Consider the following 23989-nt stretch of genomic DNA (forward strand, 5'->3'; position numbering starts at 1 on the left):
CTTTATAGGGGAGCTCTATAGGGAGAGACAGGTAGAGGAGAGACAGATAGGGGTAGCTATATAGGGTAGCTCTACAGGGAGAGACAGGTAGAGGAGAGACAGGTAGGGGTAGCTATATAGCGGAGATATATAGGGAGAGAATGGTAGAGGAGAGACAGATAGGGGTAGCTATATAGGGTAGCTCTATAGGGAGAGACAGGTAGAGGAGAGACAGGTAGGGGTAGCTATATAGCGGAGATCTATAGGGAGAGAATGGTAGAGGAGAGACAGATAGGGGTAGCTTTATAGGGGAGATATATAAGGGAGCTCTACAGGGAGAGACAGGTAGAGGAGAGACAGGTAGAGGAGAGACAGGGGAGAAACTTATAGTTTTGTATGTTGGTAAGAGCATTTACAGGAATGCTACTGCAGTCATCCTTGTTACTTGTTGCAGATATGATATTGACACAAAGCATTCATTACGGGATATAACGGAGAGCATGAAGAAGATGACTCCAACTGATTCAGTGAGTAATATTCATGAAACTACAATGGGTAGTTGTCTGGTTGCTCATTGTATTGCTTAGCCCTTTGTCTGCTGGAGGGATGTGGAGGCAGGTTTCATGTAATTAACATTATCACAAGGTATTGTTGTTAACATAATATACTCACACGCAAAAGAAGTATGCAGTATACATGTTTTTTATTTTCAACAGTAAAGACAAGAAATACTAACAGGGCAAGATTGACAAAAATTTGACTGTAGACAGTTTAATGGATTAAAAGGCAGATGACATAATTGTTTTTTTTCAAATGTTAAGGGTTTACACAGTTTCGGGTCAATACCCAAAATGTCAGTCAATACCTGGTGTGACCACCATTAGCATTGATCACTGCCACACATCTCCTGTACACTGAGTGGATCAGACGATTTGTGAAGGCCCTAGGGATCCTCCTGCACACATCCAGAGCAGCTGTGCGTAGTTCATCGGCAGTTGTAGGGACTGGGCGCACATTGTGCAGACGCCTTTGAACCTCATCCCACAAGTGTTCGATGGGGTTCAGATCAGGGCTGAGGGCTGGCCACGGTAGAACACGGATGTTGTGTTGTTGCAGAAAGGCCATGGTAGCTCTGGCAACATGGGGACGAGAGTTGTCCTGCTGGAAAATGTGTTGTTTCAAAAAATGGAACAACGTGGGGTCTGATCACTTGGTCGATATACCGCTGAGCAGTGAGGCCGTGTCCCCAACCTTGACCAACATTCAGAAAGCACATGGGTCCAAGTCTCGCATTAAGTCCAATCCCTGCCCATATCTTGACAACCCATGGACCCCTTTCCACAACGTTTCTGTCAGCGAAACGATCACCTCGACGCCGCCAAATTCTGACTCTTCCATCTGCATGGGAGACACAAAAGCGACTTTCATCAGAGAAGATGACACGACTAGTAGTATAGGTAATGATGGTTCTGCCGCAACTCCACTGGAGCCGGATTTATATACCTATACTGCTACTACAGGTGGCATTTTTTATGCATAAACGCTAATGCGATTCAACGATAGTCATGAGATTAAGTTAAATTGGCTCTAGCTCACCAATACCTGGGGCCAATCATTGCTTTAGATGAGCCTAAATGGTAATAAAAATATTCTTTATTATTTTTATCAATAAAGCGATATTCAACATTTTTATTAAGTTCTTCGTTCATTTTACTAGGAGACCAGACTATATAATTACACTCTTCTTGTAAATTGATAAGAAACAATTTATAACCGTATTTGGTTGGTTTAACATCACTGATATAATAAAAACCTTGTGGTAATTCTCTCCATTTAGTAGCTTTTTCGATCTCCATTATTATATATATTTATGTAAGCATTTGTCTAAATGTGATCAAACGATAGTAAGCAATCTATTTTTAATCTCCAACCAGTTCTTTGGTTTTGGCACGGAATAACTGATGCGCTTGTTGCCTCCCCTGTTCTATGAACTTTTTTTTCTCGTCTTCGCTAATACCACTGGTCTTACGAGATTTTGATCGAATCTCCTGCTTCATTGCGTTGTATTTGGTGAGTTCCGACAGCACTAAACGAAACTCATCCTCGGATATCTTACAATCGACCATTGCTGTCGAAATATGATCCTCAATGCTGTTCAACTTTGCTTCGGCGAGTATCCGAATACTATCGTGTTTTAATGCTTTCTTTTGTAACCTACGAGAAATGAATTTTATCGCTATTCCTGCCAGTCCCGAGACTCCGGTGCCTATTTCCATGCCGAGCACGATAGGCGCGGCGATTATAGTTGATAGTAAACCGACACCCGCTACACCAAGTCCCATGCCAGCTGCTACAAGAGCGGTATCAACTCCGTCCAGAGCATTCACGGCTCTGCAATACTTTTTATACAATTCAAGTCTCAACTCCCTATCCTTCTCTATTTGATGTTTTATGTCGCTTATTTAATGTAATCGAAATCCATCAACAGTTTCCAACTTTTCAAATGCCTCATCGAGCGCCGGATATAAACTCATAGTGTATATTACGATCATATAATAGTCTTTAATTGGTCTTGCTTAAATGTTTTGAGAGTATACATCAATCTTATCAAATGTATATTATACGGCAAGAATATCTTAGTAAGAGAAATACTACCACTTTTAATAATTTGGACCCCCTTGAGGGTTGCAACGGGCGATGCTCCGATATGAATATTACTGCAACGTTGACGCTCGTGTTTCTTGAGCCATTTAATCGATAGACCTGGTAATATTTCGAAGGCATCTAACGGTGCATCTCCGAACAAGACTTCAATAATAAGCATAGAAATATTAGGTATTGCACTCAGGTTAACTTTAATATCATCAAATTCAGTAACCAAATTTAAACTAACATTTTTTACTGCCGGACGACTATATAACATTGACCTGGGTCTTCTGGCAGAAAAGTGACTAACACACTTTTTCGTTTTGATGGGATATAAGCCGCGAGTACGATGCCACTATTTATTATCCTAGTTGAATTATGTCCCTTACCCATCATCACATAAGGTGGGGTAATGACGATATTCATTAGCCACTCGATGTTTGCGTCGACCATAGTCCATTTATTATCGTCGTTGAGAGAAATATTATACGAAGTGTTTTTAATTAGTCTACTAACATCGACATCGCTTAAATCTTCTAGATTACCTGTGAATGTAACTTCTTTCCGCTTGTATACATTATTGTGTAAGTGTAAAGCGTATAACTTACCATCGGTACCGGGTTTACCGAATCCTTCTGTGTCTCCGAGATCGGAAAAAGCAATTGTATTACATTGTCTGAGCGTTCCAGGACCTGATGCATCAACCATTATTTATAATATGGAGTGTTACACTTAAGTATCCTATATGTACAGGTTGGTGTTTTACATCTAATACAGGAATTTTGAGGTCCCGCTTTAATTTTTTATATTGTAATGGTGAGAAAGATTCCGATGTATTTTTCATCTTTAACTGGAACACATCTGAGTAGAGTTGAAGGACTTTCTAGTTGAATATTATCCGTCGTGCTTATTTGATCAAGATGGATGCACAACTCTTTATAGGGAACTAAATCGGGTAAATCACGTCCCTGATTTGGTGCATCGATTACTGAAATTACTCTCCATCCAAGTGTAATTGCTAAGTTCTCGTAAAGAAGTACACCTCTTCCTCCAGGGTCTAATTTCAGTATCCCATTCGACTCATTTTGTGTGAGACTCATTCCATTAGGCTTAAAAATTTCATCATTGAGTGAGCATACGCTGTAATACCCATCAGGTATAATAATGGTTTTGTTAATACCTGATTTAATAATCTTATTATTTCTTTTCACAGCACTTATATTGGTCCACAGCGGGTAATACGTTACATCGCATAGAGCTACTTCGAGTTGTCCATCCGAGTTATCAATAGTATGAAGCAGTTCAATAGACTGACCATTTGTTATTCCCGGGAGTGTAACATACATATTAAATATACAATGATACTATATCATAACTTATATGAAATCAACTTACATTACTAATCAATCGATTATAGTAACTGCCTCTGGTGCTGAGTTTACCGTTAAATTCCACGATATCTTTAAAAATTACAGGGTCACGGCAACTAGCGATAAAATGGTGCACGATTGGTTTCACAATCCGATGCAATTTTGGCAGAATCAGTTAAACTTTGCCGTATGGTGTGCCACAACGGGATGTGGCATATCTGTTAATGCCCCAGTATTTAAACTATATAAGTCTGTTATATTATTTCACGTGTACTATCAGATTAGACGTATACTTAAAGAAATTAATGCTCCGTTACCGCATGATCGAGCGTGGAATTCCACAAATAATAATTATGATAGGTCCGTGTATGAGCGTATTTGTCAGGAATTTAATGTTTCTACGGGTAAAGATTGGCGTATTAAAGGAGCAAACCATGGTCTAGGTGTTCCTTACGCAGAGGAAAAAGAACCATCAAAGAAGAAAGCGATTATGTATATAAAAAACTTAATAAACTTCCAGTTGATTTTCCTAAGTTGTTGCGTACCAGCAAACTTTACTCAAGAATATATGATCATTGGTATAAAACCAGTTATTGGTATAAAGGCTGGGAACTTTAAAGTAACGATTGGAGAGGGGATATTATGAGTTTTAAGAGTGGGTCTATTTATATTGTTAAAAAATTTGTACAACTGAACGATAACGCTTGGAATGAATTTCTTAATGATAAAACGGAAAATAATTTTACTAACCCAGGATTTGTAAGATTTAATGAATCGATAAGAACTTATGTATGGGCAATTCTCGGTGCACAATCGCAAACACAAACGTTCATTATCGGTACTGGGACGGCGTTCCATGCGCAAAAACAGTTTGTCGCAAATGTGGAGGACGCCATTAATTCACCAGTTGACATACCATCGTCTATAAAGCGTTTTCAAGATGTATTACAGTACGCTCAATCCAAAGTGGACTACGTTTATGCGCCGGGACTATACATGTCTCCGAGTAATATGGAACTTAAGATCAGTCAAGTGATAGGTTATAATAATAAAATTGTTATTGCTACCGATCAACAAAAACCAGGTATAAATTCAGATATTAACGTCGAATTAATAACACAAACAATCACGGGCGAAAAGGGAATAGTCAAGCCGCAAACACCAACTATCGCTCAACCATCTACTAACGCACAAACACAAGTGTCACCGCATATTGCGGCTAAAAATCAACAACATATCGATGAAAAAACAGCGCTTGTATTAGGTGGAGTCGCGGCTGGTTTACTCATGATTTGGTTAAATAGTTCTTAGCGGATACGTACAACAGCCCTGCAATTGCTACGATCAGTGCCCTTAAGTTTTGACTAAGCCAAGTGGTGGTCTTAGCTAATAAATTCAATAGCCAGGTAACAATACTCCCTATTATACCGGGAAGTGCCGCCGCGGCTTTCTCAGTGAGCTTTCCCAGTGCTGAGCCTAATGCTTTTAAATGCTTTTTTATCCACCCTTTTATACCATCCGACGTAGGCGGTGATCCGCCACCACCTGTACCACCTGTGCCACTGGTTAATGCGAGAGTCAAAGTCGATATAATAAATCCCAACGCGGTTAAAATACTGACAATGGTTATTCCCTGTTCTCTGAACAATGTTTTAATTTTATCGGCCAGTGTAGTGTCATCGTTGAGGACTTGATTGATCGTTTCTCGAATTCGACTGATTTGTGAACGAAGTGCCTCTCTATTAGTGGAAGCAGCCTCGAGGTGGGCCGATCTTTCGTCTTCTAAGTTACGCAATCTTTCCGCTACTGGGCGTCTACTGAATTCATCGCCCGCCTGTTCAAGTTTTGTTTTCTCGTAAACTATATGCTTGTCGATTTCGGATATCTTGGCCATATTATTGGTGAGTTCTCCCCGCATTGTTCGCATTGCCTTGTCAAGACCTCGTAATTCCCTAATACTGAATATGGTGATACACTGACCGTGGAATTATCGTAGTAGGTACCCAAGATTTCTTCGAGTCCGTCTGAGGCCACCTTCGAGGAAGCTTCCAAATTATCTGTGTTACTGAGTTCAGTACGCACAGTCCTAAGAGCCTTAGTAGTCTTTGCGAAAAGTCGTGAGTAGTCTACAAAACCTAATTTATCACGAACAGTGCTGATGCCGTGTTTAGTGGCTATCGTAGACAAGGCTTGGGGCTTACGAATACGAGAATGCATAAGGTCAATATCCGGAGAGCCACGCAGTCGCAATATTCCTTTACTATCTATCGTAAACTTTGAATAGTAACGAACAATAGGACTAACATCTTTAAAGGTATCGTAATAATCATTGACGGTTGATTGTAAAAGTTTTTCACCACCGGTTGCTTGTAGAAGGTCATCCATAAGATTCGTGCCACTAAAGCTGGTTTCATCAGTACCCTCTTCGATTGGATTCGGGTTATGTAAATAATCTAGATCAAAATCAGTCATTTTTATATTAAACATATGGTTATATAATTTCAATATAACAATGTCTTCGCAATACGGACGAAAGTTAAACCCACAACGTAGACTTCGAGATCCATTAGGGGTCAAAGCAATTCGTCAGTCTGTAACTATAGCTAATAACCCGAGTACCATTGATCAGAATCAAACGCTTCTGGTTTGCTTTCCTAATCTCGGTGCACACGATGTGTTAGTTCCCGGAACTGTCTGACTAGCATTTACGATTATTTTGACTTCTACCGACGTTAACAGGGAGCCCGCTCAGAACATAGGTTGTGCTATCGTTTAGAAAATCGCCATTAAAATTAGCGGTAATGAGGTTTTGAGTATCGACGATAGCGATGTATACTATTGTTACATGGATCTCTGGAGAACGGATAAAGAGCGGGAAAACTTACAGTACCAAGGTATTTGTAATCGGAACACATTGAGACTGCGCGTAGGTGCTGAAAATGGTGATGGTACCGTCGTAAAAGATAAGGCCGTTGCTGACGCATTAGGTAACCGATTCTATATGCCCCTAGACTTTGAATTACTAGATTCCCACAGGCGATAGGTTAGAATACGAACTCACTTTTAATGACTACGGTAGAGTAATCAGAACCGGTGGTGAAGATGCTAGCTATTCCATTGACAATATCTCGCTGGAGTACAATATGATAACGGATCCCGAATTAGCCAGACAAATTCGTAACCATTATACAGGAAGTTTAGCCATTTTGTACGATCGCGTGCTTCGACATTGAAAGATCACGAGGGACAAAAAAGATACGATTTGGAATATCAATCTAAACGTCCCCACGAGGTCGAGGACCCCTCCAATGTGTTTAAAAGAAATACCGAGAAGTTCTACAATCCCAAGATTACAAAAGTAGAATTGACTATCAAAGGCGTTCCTAATCAACTATATAGCCAAGGAATGCTAGCGTATCACCAGTGGGATGAGATTAAAAATCTTCCTTCTATAAAACGTTCCCCGGAAGTTATCGCGGTCGTGAAAGATCTGTCTCTCGGGAGTGTATCGATGGGTGAATACCTCACCACAAAGTATGCGCTATGGCTAGACATGCGAACAACGGACGATGACCAACTACACGGCAGTGGGAGGAAAATAGAAAATGCTAGCGAGGGTGTCACTATACAGATAACGAAGCTCCAGGAATCAGCTGGTAAATTAAACATATATTTGTACGTGATTATGGATGCGCAACTTAATATACAGAATGGGAGATTCGTGCAAGCAATTTATCAATAATCTTTAACCTAAAGGACCGCACTGCGCTATCATATGCGGGCAAACGGGTTGTGGAAAAACAGCTTTTATTCTAGATATTTTAGAAAGTCATTATCGGGACGTTTTCGATCATATTATTATTCTGTGTCCGACTATAAGCGTTAATAAAACATACCTATCGAGAGATTGGGTAATGAATGACGACGGAGTACACAGAGTCGATCCGGGCGATCGTTTACAAGACTGTTTACGAGTATGTCATGAAAAATACAAAGGAGAATCAACCCTTTTCGTAATAGACGACTGCAGCGCAAGTAAAGAACTCACAAAAAAGAAAGATATGCTTTCGTATTTAGCATTCTCCGGACGGCATACTCAACATAGCGTTTGGGTACTTACTCAAAAATACAACTCTGTCCTGAAAGATCTCAGAGAGCAGACCAAATGGGTAGCACTCTTTCATTGCAAAGACCAAGATTCATTCGAGGAATGTCTACGCGAAAATGATGTTATTTATACCAAGCTCGAACGAGATAAAGTTAGAAAACTGTTATCGGCAACGAAGCACTGTAAACTCGTATTAAAAACCGACCAACCAGCTGCTTATGCAATTGCTTAGCAAAATGTGCCAAAATTATAGCAAAATGTAGCAAAATTATAGCAAAATTATAGCAAAAGTAGCAAATTGAACATTAGCGGTTAATATGACATAAAATGTGGTTTGAAATCATCATTCTTTCGCAACAGTTCATTATTCCGGGATGTATTGGATATGCCATATTATATTATGTTAGACTTAAATATCTCCTTAGGTATTACATTATGGAATGCGACGAACTCATCAAACAAATGCTCAAAGAATCTGAGCCTGATCAAAATGTAGATAGATCTTTAGATAAACATAGAGAAAGACTCGGGGCTTTGGTAGCCGGTGGAAAATGATCCCAATATTTGGGAGAAAATTATACCATCGAAAAAATTGATAACATGACCCACGAAGAGATTAAAAAACTGTACGCGCGTTACGAGTCTAGACTGGGAGCTACCATGACTAAAACGATAGGGTCGGCTATGTTACAACTATACACAGTCGTAGCTAGTACGTTTCTCCATATCCCGGCAGAACATCGCATGTATTTATGCGAATCTCTAGAGAAAGGCCCATTCATCGAACACGCTATAAGTGCAGTGAGCTGTGAGTTTTATCATAGATACGGAATGTTCTTAGCTCCGTTCACCACAGCTTTAATAACGGCTAGGTATTGTCAATTTAAACATAGATTGTGAACGAGGATGCACAACCCCAACAGATTGCGGAACAACGAGTGAATGAGGAACCACCACCAACGATTGTGAATGAGAAAATACTTAAACCCAGAGTGACAAAGAATCCTTTGAAAATAGCCACAGGAAGAAATGGTGGGCTGGCGAGGAAAGCGAAATTAATAAATAATTCAAATATTAATCCGATTAAAACATGGGCACTAGTAGGAGTTGCTGGTATAGCGGCTGTATGGTTCTTTTGTAAGACCGGAGAAGAGAAAACGTCACCCCCAATGCAACAACAAATTCAATTAGAGGTTAGCCCCCATATAATGCTATAAGAAGCATGACTACTCCAGTTACAGACGGTAAAATGTTGGTAAATGCAACGTATCATTCAGCAGTGGTCACCGGCTTGGCCATTGGCTATGCCCGTATAGCTAAAATGATTACTAAAGCCACACCTCCCAAGCTAGATTTTAATGGATATGATATCGGAATGATGGTTCTGGATATTGGATTATCTATGGCAACGAAGGATATACTCATCAAACAAGGGCTTATCCCGGAAGACATAATGAAGTAATTAATTAAACATTTGAATATTTTATATTCATATACTATGGCAACAATTGCGATGATGGTCGGTGGAGCTATTGTTAATGCTCTAGCTTTTTCGGGGAGTAATTTTTTATTTTCTAGTATGAGGGAATCAAACGCTAAAGAAGTTGAAGAGGAACGTAAACGACATAACAATGCTTTAGAACAACTCGAAGCAGCTCAGTCACAATATACGCAGCAGAGAATGAAGAGATTAGATGTTATTCATGAAGAAATGCGTAAGGAAGGACATTCAATTCAAACGTTTAAGGATGTCAAATCTGCCATGCACGAATACTTCCTCGTTTATAGGGAAAAAACTTGACCCAATACTGAGACCAACAATGAGTCAGTTTTATACACCGTCAGAGGAACAAAATAACCGCAAGGTAAAATCTATCATGTTGGGATTGACTGCTGTATTGATTTTCAGCTATACCATAACTAGGCATAAACAACCAGAGTGACAGCTGTGGCTATGCATAAACCATGACCTAGTTTAGAGCGATCTATAAATTGCATTGACTGGCTGACTTCCTAATCAATAGTGTAGATGTGATTTGCATTTAGACAAATGATATGATAGATGTATAACCCATGAATAATTGCAGATTTACACTCATGGGTAAAAAAACTCTATGTAACCGACGCAGTGTTGATATTTACTGCGGCATACACAATTATTACATCAAGCGCGGAAACATAAACTATACGTGTTCTGTATGCGGGATAGGGGTCAAAGGTCGTTATTGTTTATGTAAGGAACACGGTGCTGATAGGGTCAGGAACCAGATTATTTATGCTAGGAAGAGAGATTACATCAATGAGAGGAATAGGTTGGGGAGAATACGTATTTAGATATATGAAAAACAACCAATTAGACATTTGTCTCATTTTGCATATACCATTCAACCACAATGGTTTTTGTCAGAGAGTTGAAGGCTATGGCAAAGCAAAGTGGTCTACGTGGATATTCTCGAATGAGAAAAGCTGAATTGATTACCTCACTCGGTTTGGAATACAACAAACCCCAGACTGTTAGAGAACTCAAAGCTCAAGCGAGAAACAGTGGGCTGACAGGTTATTTTCGAATGAGAAGAGCTGAATTGATCGCTTTACTAGATAATAATGATGATGTTCAGAATAAACAACAAGAATTAATATTTGTACCCATATCCGCCGGAGTTGGTCTAAGAGGTTGAAAGATGGATATTAATTCCAACATGGATGTTAACGATATTAAGCCCATCATATTGAGTAAAATTAACGAGGAGTTAGATGATTTACATAGTATAAAATACCAGCTGACGATTAAAATGTTATTGAGTAAAAGTAGCGCAGACGATAGCACCGAATATACCGAACCATATTTCCGTAGCAATCAAGAAGTTATAACCGAATCTGATACTATAAACGCATCATTAGATACATCAATTCTGAGGATACAGGAAACTTTAGAACGCTGGACTAATAGAGGTTTGGGTTGGGGTGTGGATAAAATTGATAGTTTATATTTAGATATAGCAAATTATATGCCCTTCAAAGGTGGATCTTATATAGATTTACCCCCGTATTATAAGAAGAAAAAAGCCATAATTAACGTAAAAAATAAATCCGATGACTGTTTAAGAATGATGATAAGATCAGTAATGTTCCCTGTAGATTCTAAAATTGCAAATAGACCTTCTAGCTATCCCCAAAACGATGGACTCAACTTCGATGGTATAGACGAACCTACACCAATATCACAAATTGATAGGTGGAAAAGCAAAATAATTTAGCTATAAATGTTTTCGGACATTCTAAAGGAATTGTTGTACACAGGATAAGCTCCGCTCCGGAACATATCCCCAGAAACAATTCATTTCTGATCGAAAAAGATGGAAAATATCATTATACGTGGATAAAGAGTTTAAACAGGCTATTATACGAACAAACAAAACATGCTAGAAAGAAATATTTCTGCGAAAGATGCCTACATGGGTACAGCAGACAAGATCTATTAGAAGCACATAAAGAAGACTGTAGAGGTGTTGGACAGACCGCTATCAGGATCGATATGCCTAAAGAGGGAAAAAATGTATTAAAATTTGAACATTATTGTAATCAAATGCCAGTACCGTACGTAATTTACGCCGACTTCGAAGCACTTATCAAACCCATAGAAAATACCAACCGTAGCAATCAAGATAGTTTTACGTACAAAACTCAAGAACATATTCCTTGTGGGTTTGGATATATCGTTGTAAGGTATGATGGGAAAACAAACACTCCCGTGATTTACAGAGGTCCCGATGCAGCGGGAAAGTTCCTAGAATATCTACAAAATGAAGAGAGAATAATCAGGGAAAAATTATTGTGTAAGAAAGCCATGTGTATGAGGAGGGATGATTGGAGGGCCCATAAGAAGTCAACGAGTTGTCATGTTTGTAATAAACCCCTGGATGCCACGTCACGGGTAATTATCTGGGAGCCGCGCATAACAAGTGTAACTTTAAACTAAAAATGAACTCTCAAACAATACCCATCCCCGTTGTGTTTCACAACCTTAGGGGATACGATTCACATCTCATTATGCAAGCTATCTCAAAGACCGACGGCGGTTTAACATGCATTCCTAATAATATGGAAAAATACATATCGTTCTCGTTGACTAAACCTATACATTATAGGGACAAGGATGGGAAATCTAGAATAAAGCAAAGTATTGGGCTTAGATTCATAGACTCCGTACAGTTTCTGTTATCTTCCCTGGACAATTTAGCTTATGCGAACAATCCCGATGACTTTGCGATAACAAATAAATATACCAATAAGATAACTCGTCATTTGTTGCTGAGAAAAGGTGTATATCCTTACGAATATATGGATGATTGGTCTAGATTCGAAGAAACGGAATTACCACTCCTCGAATCATTCTATAGTAACTTAACAGAATCTAAAATAACCGATGCCGATTATGAACACGCTCTGACGGTCTGGGATAAATTAGGTTGTAAGAATTTAGGCGATTATCACGATCTGTACTTAAAAACCGATGTACTGTTACTCGCCGATATATTCGAGATATTTAGAAAGACATGTTTAAAACAATACGGCTTGGACCCGGCATGGTACTATTCCAGTCCCGGACTATCGTGGGATACATTGTTGAAGAAGACCGGCATAGAACTAAAACTACTCACAGATTACGATATGCACTTGTTTATTGAGAAAGGATTAAGAGGTGGTATATCGATGGCGGCGAAAAGGTATTCTAAGGCTAATAATAAATTAGTGGAAGGATACGATCCGAGAAAACCCGACACGCACATATTATATCTCGACGCTAACAATTTGTACGGATGGGCTATGAGTCAACCTTTACCCACGGGTGGTTTTGAATGGGTCGATGATATCAAAGTGAATGATGCGAATAAAGGGTACATACTAGAAGTTGACTTGGAATATTCAAGTTCGTTACATAAAGATCATAACAGTTATCCGCTAGCTCCCGAAAGATTAATGGTTAATAAAGATTGGATGTCGGAATATCAACGCTCCTTGATGGGTAATACAAGGTTAGCTAACGTAGAAAAACTCGTACCAAATTTGATGGATAAGACAAAATATATAGATCACTACAGAAATCTCCAGTTGTATCTATCATTAGGTATGAAACTTAAGAAAATACACAGAGTTCTAAAGTTTGATCAAAGCCCTTGGATGGAGCCCTATATAAGGTTGAACACAGATTTAAGAAAGATAGCTACCAGCGATTTCGAAAAGAACCTGTGTAAGCTCATGAATAACTCAGTATTTGGTAAAACTATGGAGAATCTAAGGAAGCGTGTTGATGTTAAATTAGTCGGATCTAATGAGGAAGAAAGACTCAGGAAACTTATAGCCAGTCCGGCTTTTAACAGAAGCAAGATATTCGATAACGACTTAGCCGCGTTGCATATGCAGAAGAGTAATATAAAATTCAACAGACCGGTGTACGTGGGTATGAGTATTCTCGACTTGTCAAAACACTTAATGTATGACTTTTATTACAACGAACTTAAGAAGTAATACGGCGATAGATGCGAGGTGTTATATACCGATACAGATTCTTTGTTGATGGAAATACAAACCGAGGATGTGTATAAAGATATGGCAGAAAAATTAGATATGTACGACATGAGCGATTACCCAAAAGATAATCCACTGCACAGTGTAGTAAATAAAAAGGTGTTAGGTAAGATGAAGGATGAATGTGCTGGGACCCCTATAGCGGAGTACAAAGAGATGGATTGATAATGATGGTGTAACTACCTATGCTTATGGTTATGGTGGTAATACCGTACCGTTGGGAACTATGAACAACTCTTCTCGTACAAATGCCCTACCCGGTCCATCCTGAAGATAATAAAGAATAGGCTCTCCTTCTTTCGTAACCAATCGACTAATGTTATATGTCTTAAGAGACCAAATCGGATCGGTTGCGCGACGTAGGCCTCCTTCGAGTTCACCGGGCTGGTATAAATATCTTACCCTTACTCTATCCGGAAGTTTTCGTTCTTTGCCTCTCCTCGGTGCTGAAGATTCGGAAGTCACGGATTTCATTTTAATAGCATCAGATGGTTTCTTCCCTATTAATCTCGTTACTTCATTATTCAGCGCTGATACAACGGCTGATAATCGTGTCACCCATTCAGTTGATCTCAATCGTTCCGATTTCATTTCGATCCCATACTGATAGCCAAACAAACGTTCCGCTAATGTCCTGTTAAATCTTTCGACGATAGCTTGACTGCGGTGGGCCTCTCTTTCACCACGCCTGATTTCGACATCATGCTTTGTTTACAGTTTTGTTATGGATCCCATAAACTCGCAACCGGGATCTACTTGAAATAGCTTTGGCCATTTTAGTGGTCCGCGTTTATATATGCGACTCAGTGCATTAGCTACCTCAGTTGATTCTTTCGAGGTTAATGGCTCAGCCTCTTTGTATCGACTAGCCACATCCACTACTGTTAAAGCGTATTTATACGTTTTGCGTTTTACCTTATCGTGGGGAAGAAACAAGAGGTCAGCCTGATGAACTTCATTCGTTGTAAAAATATCAAACTTCTTCCTCGGTATGTAACGCGGTGCCGGTAAATATATTTGCCACATCGCTTGTTTCTTTAACCAATCCTTGGCCACATCTTTAGATACCTTAGCCGCGGTGGCTAATTTTTTTATTGCTCCTATACCTTTCCAATATCCTCGTGGGCTATAGTAAATTTTATTCATTATTAATTAATATTGATGTTTCGTTTAATACAACTCATGACTATCTTTGAATCGCATTAGCGTTTACACATAAAAAATGCCACCTGTTGTAGCAGTATAGGTATATAAATCCGGCTCCAGTGGAGTTGCGGCAGAACCATCATTACCTATACTACTCGCCTCCACTCACGATGACGCCAATTGTGATGACCCTGTGCCCACTGAAGTCGTGCTTGTCGATGCCGTAGTTGGAGAACAGGACAACGTGCTGGTCGGCGACATCTGAGTTTGTTGGAACTGAGACGTCGGATCACAGTGTCCCGGCTAATGTGTCGATTATGTGTTCCTATGGTCTGTCGAGCACTTTCACTTTCAGTTAAGAACAGATGTCACTGGTGTTGAGGTGTGGTGACCCTAGGACGACCGCTTCGAGGAAGGTCATCTGTGGTCTGTGTAGCATTGTATCGATGCAGGAGACGGTAAATTGTGGTTATGTTAACGTTGAAATGACGGGCAACATCTTGGACAGACTCTCCAGCTTCCAAACGTCCGATAGCATGGTTTCTCTGAATTTGAGTTAGGCGTGGCATTGTTGACCAAGGAGTGGTAGGTCCAAGAATTGGCCACAGTTTTATACCCACTACAGTTCGTGACAGTTGGTGCATTTTCGATTTCGCGAGAAATGGGTGCATGGTACCCACATATTCATTGAAATGGTACATTTTGGCGATTCGTTTTTTATGTTGCGTTTTTACTCGGGGCTTCCAAAATGCAACCAAAAATATTGATAACACCATCAGGCTTCACTACGTGCTAAAACTCGTATCAATATTTGGTTCCGTGTTTGTTACCTATTTGCTTAAAACCACTTGCGTTTCTTTTGCGTGTGGGTATATGTTGACAAAGTGTACAATGAATTTTGAACCCTGTATTTTCCATGAGCGTGGTGTATTGCATCTGTTGGGAGACAAGATCAGTTGATCAAGTGTCGGAGTTGCTGCTGTCTTGGCCCTGTGATTGGCCTTGTATGATAGTGTGTCATTTGTTCATGCTATCAACCACTGATTTGTTGGATCCAGACTCACTGATTGGCCCAGTATATATTGGGATGTGTTTGGTGTTGTCAGTATTTGACCTCTGCCACACTTTATAGGTGATTGGATATTTCAGGGATATCATATCAATTATATCTCCTTTATAGCCCTTGGCTTTATTTGAAACATGTCATGTCATGTCATGAGTCATGGGTCATGGGTTATGATCTTCCTCAAAGTCATAAACTGAAGAACACTATGTCTGAACAAAATCTCTAGAAAGTTATTGTAGGCCGATGAATCTTGGTACGTGGTGACCTTAGTGTGGTGCCACAATCTCCAAAGGTTTTGATGACTGAAGCTTTATCTTTACACAAACATATGGTCTGAAGGAATGCATGCATAGTCAGAAATATGAACATGAGGAATGATTTGTAGTGTAACCATGCATGGGGTTTGAATGTTATTGTCATTACAATATGTCACATTACTAACCCAGGGTTCGGGTAGTCCTGTGGGTACCAGGTCCTACCCAGGACCCACCCGCCCCGAAATACCCCAGTTTGCCGGCCCAGCACTAGTACAAATCAACAAAGCTAATTGCATCAGACATTATTTTTGTCGCTGATGCGTTAAATTTGGAAAGTTTTACCAAGTCCTTGTATGTTGTAACCTTGATCAAACAACTTCTGAGCAAGTGTCATGTTACGTTCTTTTAAATCTCTGTAGATGCATGCTCGATTATACCTCAAAAGTTGTTAAGTGTAGACAACAAAGGCACGAGCTGTTGGAATATTGCTCGACATAAAGGGAAACTTGACTATTGGAAAGTTGAAGTCATCCGTCTTCTCACTAAGTCTTGAGAGTTTTTTGTCGCTTTGAATCTTTATGTACATATCTAAATATAAAACAGGTGGTCTCCTCATCCTAGTTCAGGTGGGTAAAGTCATTTGTGAGGTATGCTTGCCACTATCAGATTGTTTCAGATTGACAACAGAGTGGAGCGCCGCCTGCTGCAGATACAGAATGAGCTGCGCACAGACAGAATGGCTTCAGAGAGGCATGATGATTTGGGGACACTCTCGTCGGAACTGAGAAATGTTAGTTGATATTGTTATAACAACAATGGTTATGCGTAGAGTTCAGACACATATGATATGTGTCCATGGTATAGTTTTTCCAATTGGAAAAAGGAAGGAGATTAGTGTGTATTACATTGTGCTTGGCACATGTATTAATTACTGCATCAAATTCACTAACAGTTTTCAACTTTATAGCTCACCTGAAAAAGTCAAGTGAGCTTATGTCATGGCTTGTTTTGTCCATCGTCCATGCTTTATGCATCATGTGTTGTAAACATCTTCTGAGAAACTACTGGACCACTGAAGCTGACACTTCACATACATGTACTTCCATACTTATTCCCACCAATGATGACACCACAATTTGTTCAAAAGGTTTCAATCTGATTTTGATTATGGTTGCCACGGCAGCCATATTGACAAAAAATAATATATAGACATTTGTTCAAACTGTAATGAAATTTGATATGAGTAGATAGTAGTGGGATGCAAGGGTTATGTTGTTTTGACCACAGTACTGGAAGCTGAAACTTTATTTTGCAATATTTTACATTTTAACCTTGATTTGGTCTTTGCACTTTGACCAAAGTGAAAGCTGAAATTTCTTGTGCCCATTACTCACCGATTTTTTGGAAGAGCAATGAATTCCTTCCAAAATGTGGATGCAGAATATTGTGCTTCTAAGGTTTGATGTACATGTACAGATTTAACAAGACCAAACATTCGGGGAATAGACAGTGTTGTCCCATTCCTGTTTAAAGACGATGCCAAGAACAACAAGCTTCTTGACTTTGGCAACGAACTGAACTTGTAACACCTCAGTGATGCTGAGACTATCCCCTCCTCTTTCATCAGGTGTACACAGAACATGCGTTCGTTGTTGACACCATGGGCCCCCTCTTCTTCCTTCTGTCTGACAAGAAACAACACATCTATGAGAGAACGTTCCGCCTTCTCCGTTATTAGTGGAAGATCTTTGGATAGCGACCTTGAGGATCTGTTTTCAAATTAATCAGTGGAACCACCACTCTACAGATTGGCCAAGAATTAATAACCATTTGGATATCTGGCATGACTTTCTGCAGAAAACCATATCTAAGGCACACCTGGTCTGTATGTGTTCGGTACATTTGTAAAGAAAGAACAGAAGACCAATGGGACACTGCAAGTTTAGTATGAAGTGGGCAGCCAGGCAGCCAGGCAGCCATCGGCCTCGAAAGGAGAGGAGGAACTGCAACAGTGAGGCAGGATTCCAACTCCTGAAAGACCATCTTCTGATGGGTTAACTCAAAGTTTGCTTCTGAATCTGCCTGTTTGTTCCATTTGGAACAAACATAATATGTCTTAAAGTATATATCATTTGCAAAAATTTTGCTTCTATTTTGTTTTTGAGAAGCTTCCCATGTTTGCCTATTGCTACCCAAGAAGTTCTCACTTGAGGGACTTTTTTTCCATTGATTTTGAACTCAAGCAAAGCAAAAGCAGCTCTTGTGACACCTGCCCAGTTTGACAATGTGGGGATAAAAGTGAATAAAAGAAATATCCCTTTTTGTGTTTTTTGTTTGTTGTTCGTCTGCAAAAATAACTCTTATAAGTGTGTGTCACTCGCAGATTTCACATATTTGGTTGGGAGCTGAACTTTGGCATGTATCTTCCTACTTATGATGTCATCATATTTTGTTCAAATAATTACAGTTCTGTATTCATGCAGAAAATGTTTTAAGTTTCATCGCTGACTGCAACTTTTGTTGAGTGACTATCTTTGTTGATATATCAAACTGTTGACTTATCCAGGTGAGCTACAATGCTGTGGCACTATTTCTGTCGTAATAGCTTATATACACTGCTTTCTGAATCAGATTCTGTGCAGTTGCTCAGCTATTTCTTAACACTTCATACATTTGTCAAGCAAGTGCTGGTAAAGCTATAATGAGATAAGATGGGACTGTTGATTGTGTCTGTTCCCCATGCAGGCTGTACAACAACAGCAGCAGTTGCCCATGCTCATTGATGAAAGAATACGGAGCCAGTACCTCCATGCTGAAACCCAGAAACACAAGGTACGAACACTAACACTAGGATTACTCAATGATAATACTTATAGCAATGCTATGTTATCTATATTATCCTTGACATTTGATGGGACTACTCAGTGATAATACTTATAGCAATGCTGTGTTATCTATTTTATCCTTGACATTTGATGGGACTACTCAGTGATAATACTTATAGCAACGCTATGTTATCTATATTATCCTTGACATTTGATGGGACTACTCAGTGATAATACTTATAGCAACGCTATGTTATCTATATTATCCTTGACATTTGATGGGACTACTCAGTGATAATACTTATAGCAGTGCTGTGTTATCTATATTATCCTTGACATTTGATGGGACTACTCAGTGATAATACTTATAGCAACGCTATGTTATCTATATTATCCTTGACATTTGATGGGACTACTCAGTGATAATACTTATAGCAGTGCTGTGTTATCTATATTATCCTTGACATTTGATGGGACTACTCAGTGATAATACTTATAGCAGTGCTGTGTTATCTATATTATCCTTGACATTTGATGGGACTACTCAGTGATAATACTTATAGCAACGCTATGTTATCTATATTATCCTTGACATTTGTTGGGACTTCTCAGTGATAATACTTATAGCAACGCTATGTTATCTATATTATCCTTGACATTTGATGGGACTCCTCAGTGATAATACTTATAGCAGTGCTGTGTTATCTATATTATCCTTGACATTTGATGGGACTACTCAGTGATAATACTTATAGCAACGCTATGTTATCTATATTATCCTTGACATTTGATGGGACTACTCAGTGATAATACTTATAGCAGTGCTGTGTTATCTATTTTATCCTTGACATTTGATGAGACTACTCAGTGATAATACTTATAGCAACGCTATGTTATCTATATTATCCTTGACATTTATTGGGACTACTCAGTGATAATACTTATAGCAGTGCTGTGTTATCTATATTATCCTTGACCTTTGATGGGACTACTCAGTGATAATACTTATAGCAACGCTATGTTATCTATATTATCCTTGACATTTGATGGGGCTACTCAGTGATAATACTTATAGCAGTGCTGTGTTATCTATATTATCCTTGACATTTGATTGGACTACTCAGTGATAATACTTATAGCAACGCTATGTTATCTATATTATCCTTGACATTTGATGGGACTACTCATTGATAATACTTATAGCAGTGCTGTGTTATCTATATTATCCTTGACATTTGATGGGACTACTCAGTGATAATACTTATAGCAACGCTATGTTATCTATACTAGCTACATAAAGAAACTGTGCACGGAGAAAATATAGATATAAGGGCACACCGTCCATATATGAAAGATAGGTTTGAACACAGCAATTATTGGAGACATTCAAACGCTCATGCACGTGCCATGCGATATGACATCATTGATGGGGGCCTATGGACGTGCAATGTGTTACTGCACGTGCATCCTGTGCAGCTGTACACAGCATGTGCAACTCAAAATTCGCTGTCACTTTGGAAAGCATGATCTGTGGTCATTCAAAAATTAAAAACTTCTCAGGCGCAGACACAAGCATACACAAGCAAATCATGCCAAGATTAACAGCTGCACAGCGTCATGAAGCCATTGGAATGATCCGAGCGGGAATGAGGCAACAACAGGTGGCAACACATTACCAATGCCATTGTAACAGGATATCGGCATTGGTGAGGCGTTATCAGAACACAAATGACGTTGCCGACCACCCACGTTCAGGACGTCCCCGAGTAATGACGCCAAGACAGGACAGATGGATTCGAGTTACACATCTCCGACACAGGTTCCAAACGGCAGTAACGACGTCCCAGACAATTCCTGGACTGCGCCGTATCCATCCCAACACTGTCAGGAATCGTTTACGTCAGTACGGGATTCGACCACGACGCCCTGCCATACGTCCCATCCTGACACACCGTCATCGTGTCAACCGTCTAAGATGGTGTCGAAATCATGTTCGCCAACCTCGAATATGGTGGAGAAATGTTGTCGTTACAGATGAATCGAGGTTCAACATTTCCCACAGTGACAGGCGCCAACGTGTCTACCGGCGTCTGGGAGAACGTTATGCACGCAACTGTATTGTGGAGAGGAATTGTTTTGGAGGTGGCTCTGTGATGATTTGGGGTGGGATAACAGCACGGCACCGAACCCCTTTGGTGGTTGTTCAGGGCAATCTCACTGGTGTTGGCTACAGAGATCAGATTCTGAGGCCTGTGGTCATTCCTTTCCTGCAACGTCATGGCCCGGGATTGACATTTCAACAGGACAACGTTCTTCCTCACACGGCTAGGGTCGCAATGGATTTCCTTCACCATAACAATGTCATGTTACTGCCATGGCCTGCAATTTCTCCAGATCTCTCCCCAATAGAGCATGTGTGGGATGAAATGGAGCGCCGTCTGCGTCGTCTTCCACATCCTCCAGATGACGTCCGTGACTTGGCACAGGATTTGAGGAGGATATGGCAGGCCATTCCCCAGGCCTTCCAGGCCCATTTAGTGGTCTCCATGCGTCGCCGAGGCACTGCTGTGATTCACGCACAGGGTGGTCATACCCGTTATTGACTTTGTGACTTTGTCGTTTGACCCCCTACTCCATTTTGATCTTCTGACGTCATCGTAACAGATGTTGTTCAGGTCCCGTTGACATTTTCTTATGGTCCGATCATTCAGCTGCTACAGCGTCTGCATCATTTTGTTCTTGCTGTGTTGTATTTCAATCCAGAATATATTTTCTCTGTGCACAGTTTCTTTATGTGGCTAGTATATATTATCCTTGACATTTGATGTGACTACTCAGTGATAATAGTTAAAGCAACGCTATGTTATCTTTATTATCCTTGACATTTGATGGGACTACTCAGTGATAATACTTATAGCAATGCTAGGTTATCTATATTATCCTTGACATTTGATGGTATTACATGGTGATAATATTTATAGCAATGCTAGGTTATCTATATTATCCTTGACATTTGATGGGACTACTCAGTGATAATACTATCATGGAACTGTTCTGGGTGAACACTACCTTCCAAATGACGTGCTGGTTTTCTTGGGGAATTAGTCAGCAAAGAGCCGGAGTCACAGGAGACTAATCACAATTTTATTTACAAGAACAATTAACAATTTACAATATACTTAGATAATAACTTAGGGTGCCACAGAGAGTCGGTACACACTCTGGGCTGTGGGAGAGAGGTCTGCTTGGTAAGAGAGTCAAACCCCTTCTCTCCTTTTTTTCTGTCCTTCTTCCTTTTCCTCCTCTCCCTGGACCAAGGCTTATAAAGCCAAGGTCACCTGACATTTAGTAAGTAATAAATATAAATGTAAACAGTAAATCACCAGTGACATACTTGCACATCCTGTTCAGGATGGCAGACGGTCGATGTACACAAAAATGGGGATTAACAAATAGGATTAGCATCTAATAAATAACAGCAATTAAATGTTTCAAGGCATATAGATGTCATGGCTCCAGGGTAATGAGCCTTTGCAATTAAATGTTCTTTAGACAATGGGTGTCGTAAATCAGTCACCATGACAATACTTATAGCAATGCTAGGTTGACTTATAGCAATGCTGTGTTATCTTTATTATCCTTGACATTTGATGGGGCTACTCAGTGATAATACTTATAGCAGTGCTGTGTTATCTATATTATCCTTGACATTTGATGGGACTACTTGGTGATAATATTTATAGCAATGCTATGTTATCTATATTATCCTTGACATTTGATGGGACTACTCAGTGATAATACTTATAGCAACGCTATGTTATCTATATTATCCTTGACATTTGTTTGGACTTCTCAGTGATAATACTTATAGCAATGCTGTGTTATCTATATTATCCTTGACCTTTGATGGGATTACTCAGTGATAATACTTACAGCAATCATCTGTTATTTATATTATCCTATAGAAGCTTTATCTTTATAAAGATTTATTTCTTCCCTCCTCTGACTTTGCTAAAACATGCTGTGATCCAACAAATAAAAAACTATGGCCCAATATTATCCTTGACATTTGATGAGATTACTTAGTAATAATACTTAATAATATGCTGATATATACATTATCCATGATTTTTTATGTTAACTTTCCAGATTGAGTCTGAACTAGATGTTGTAAAGCGTCGACTTGACCAGAGTGAAGGTAGTCGTACAGCTCTGCAACAACAGGTGAGTGAAGTGTCATAAGTGATCCAAGTGCATTGGCAGTGTAGCTCTTTATATATATACCTCTACAGCATTTGTACAATAATCAAAAATAGAAAACAATCAAAATTATCAACATTTTGCTGTTTTATTGACATGAAAAAGGCGTTCGATAATGTAAACAGAGATTGTTTATGGTTTAAAATATTAAAAAATGGCATAAACGGAAAAATGTTTGAAGCTGTTAAAAGTTTATATAGCAATGTGAAGTGCACTGTGAGAGTAAATGGTCTGTTTTCACCCTGGTTTAAGGCCCCACGGGGACTAAAGCAAGGATGCCTTGTCTCTCCATTATTGTTCTCTATTTACATTAACGACCTGGCGGCCAATATAAAAAGCATGAACTGTGGTGTTGACATAAATGATTTAAATATTGGTATTATGTTATATGCTGATGATATTTTATTATTGGCGCCCACGGAGGACAAACTGCAAAATATGTTAAACGTGGTCAATGAATGGTGTCAAAAGTGGAGACTTACAGTTAATCCTACAAAAACTAAGATTGTTCATTTTAGGCCTACCAATACAAATTGCTCCACAACCAACTTTTCAATTGGAGAAACTCTCTTGAAGTATAGTAATAATTATAAATACCTTGGTTTGTGGCTTAACGAACACATGGACTTTAAGTTCACAATAAATGAACTGGCTAAATCGGCAAGTCGAGCTTTTGGTGTTTTATGTACAAAATATTTTGATGCTGGTGGTTTTACTTATGCAATTTACACTAAATTGTATGA

The 23989-nt window shown here is 39.4% G+C and overlaps 1 protein-coding gene across 9 annotated transcripts in view; it reads left to right on the plus strand.

Moving 5' to 3' along the window:
- LOC124118860 (centrosomal protein of 128 kDa-like) overlaps window positions 1–23989 on the plus strand; it is a 104152-nt gene that overhangs the window by 18612 nt on the left and 61551 nt on the right. For all 9 annotated transcript variants that reach the window (XM_046481146.2, XM_046481152.2, XM_046481142.2 and 6 more), the window contains exons 6-9: window positions 434–506; window positions 16838–16951; window positions 18907–18993; window positions 23136–23210. In XM_046481146.2, the coding sequence (XP_046337102.1) occupies window positions 434–506; window positions 16838–16951; window positions 18907–18993; window positions 23136–23210 (349 nt within the window). The remainder of the gene's footprint in view (window positions 1–433; window positions 507–16837; window positions 16952–18906; window positions 18994–23135; window positions 23211–23989) is intronic.

The sequence above is a fragment of the Haliotis rufescens genome, unplaced genomic scaffold (assembly GCF_023055435.1).
Source record: "Haliotis rufescens isolate VD_foot unplaced genomic scaffold, xgHalRufe1.0.p SCAF_3, whole genome shotgun sequence".
NCBI classification, from domain to species: Eukaryota; Metazoa; Mollusca; class Gastropoda; order Lepetellida; family Haliotidae; genus Haliotis; species Haliotis rufescens.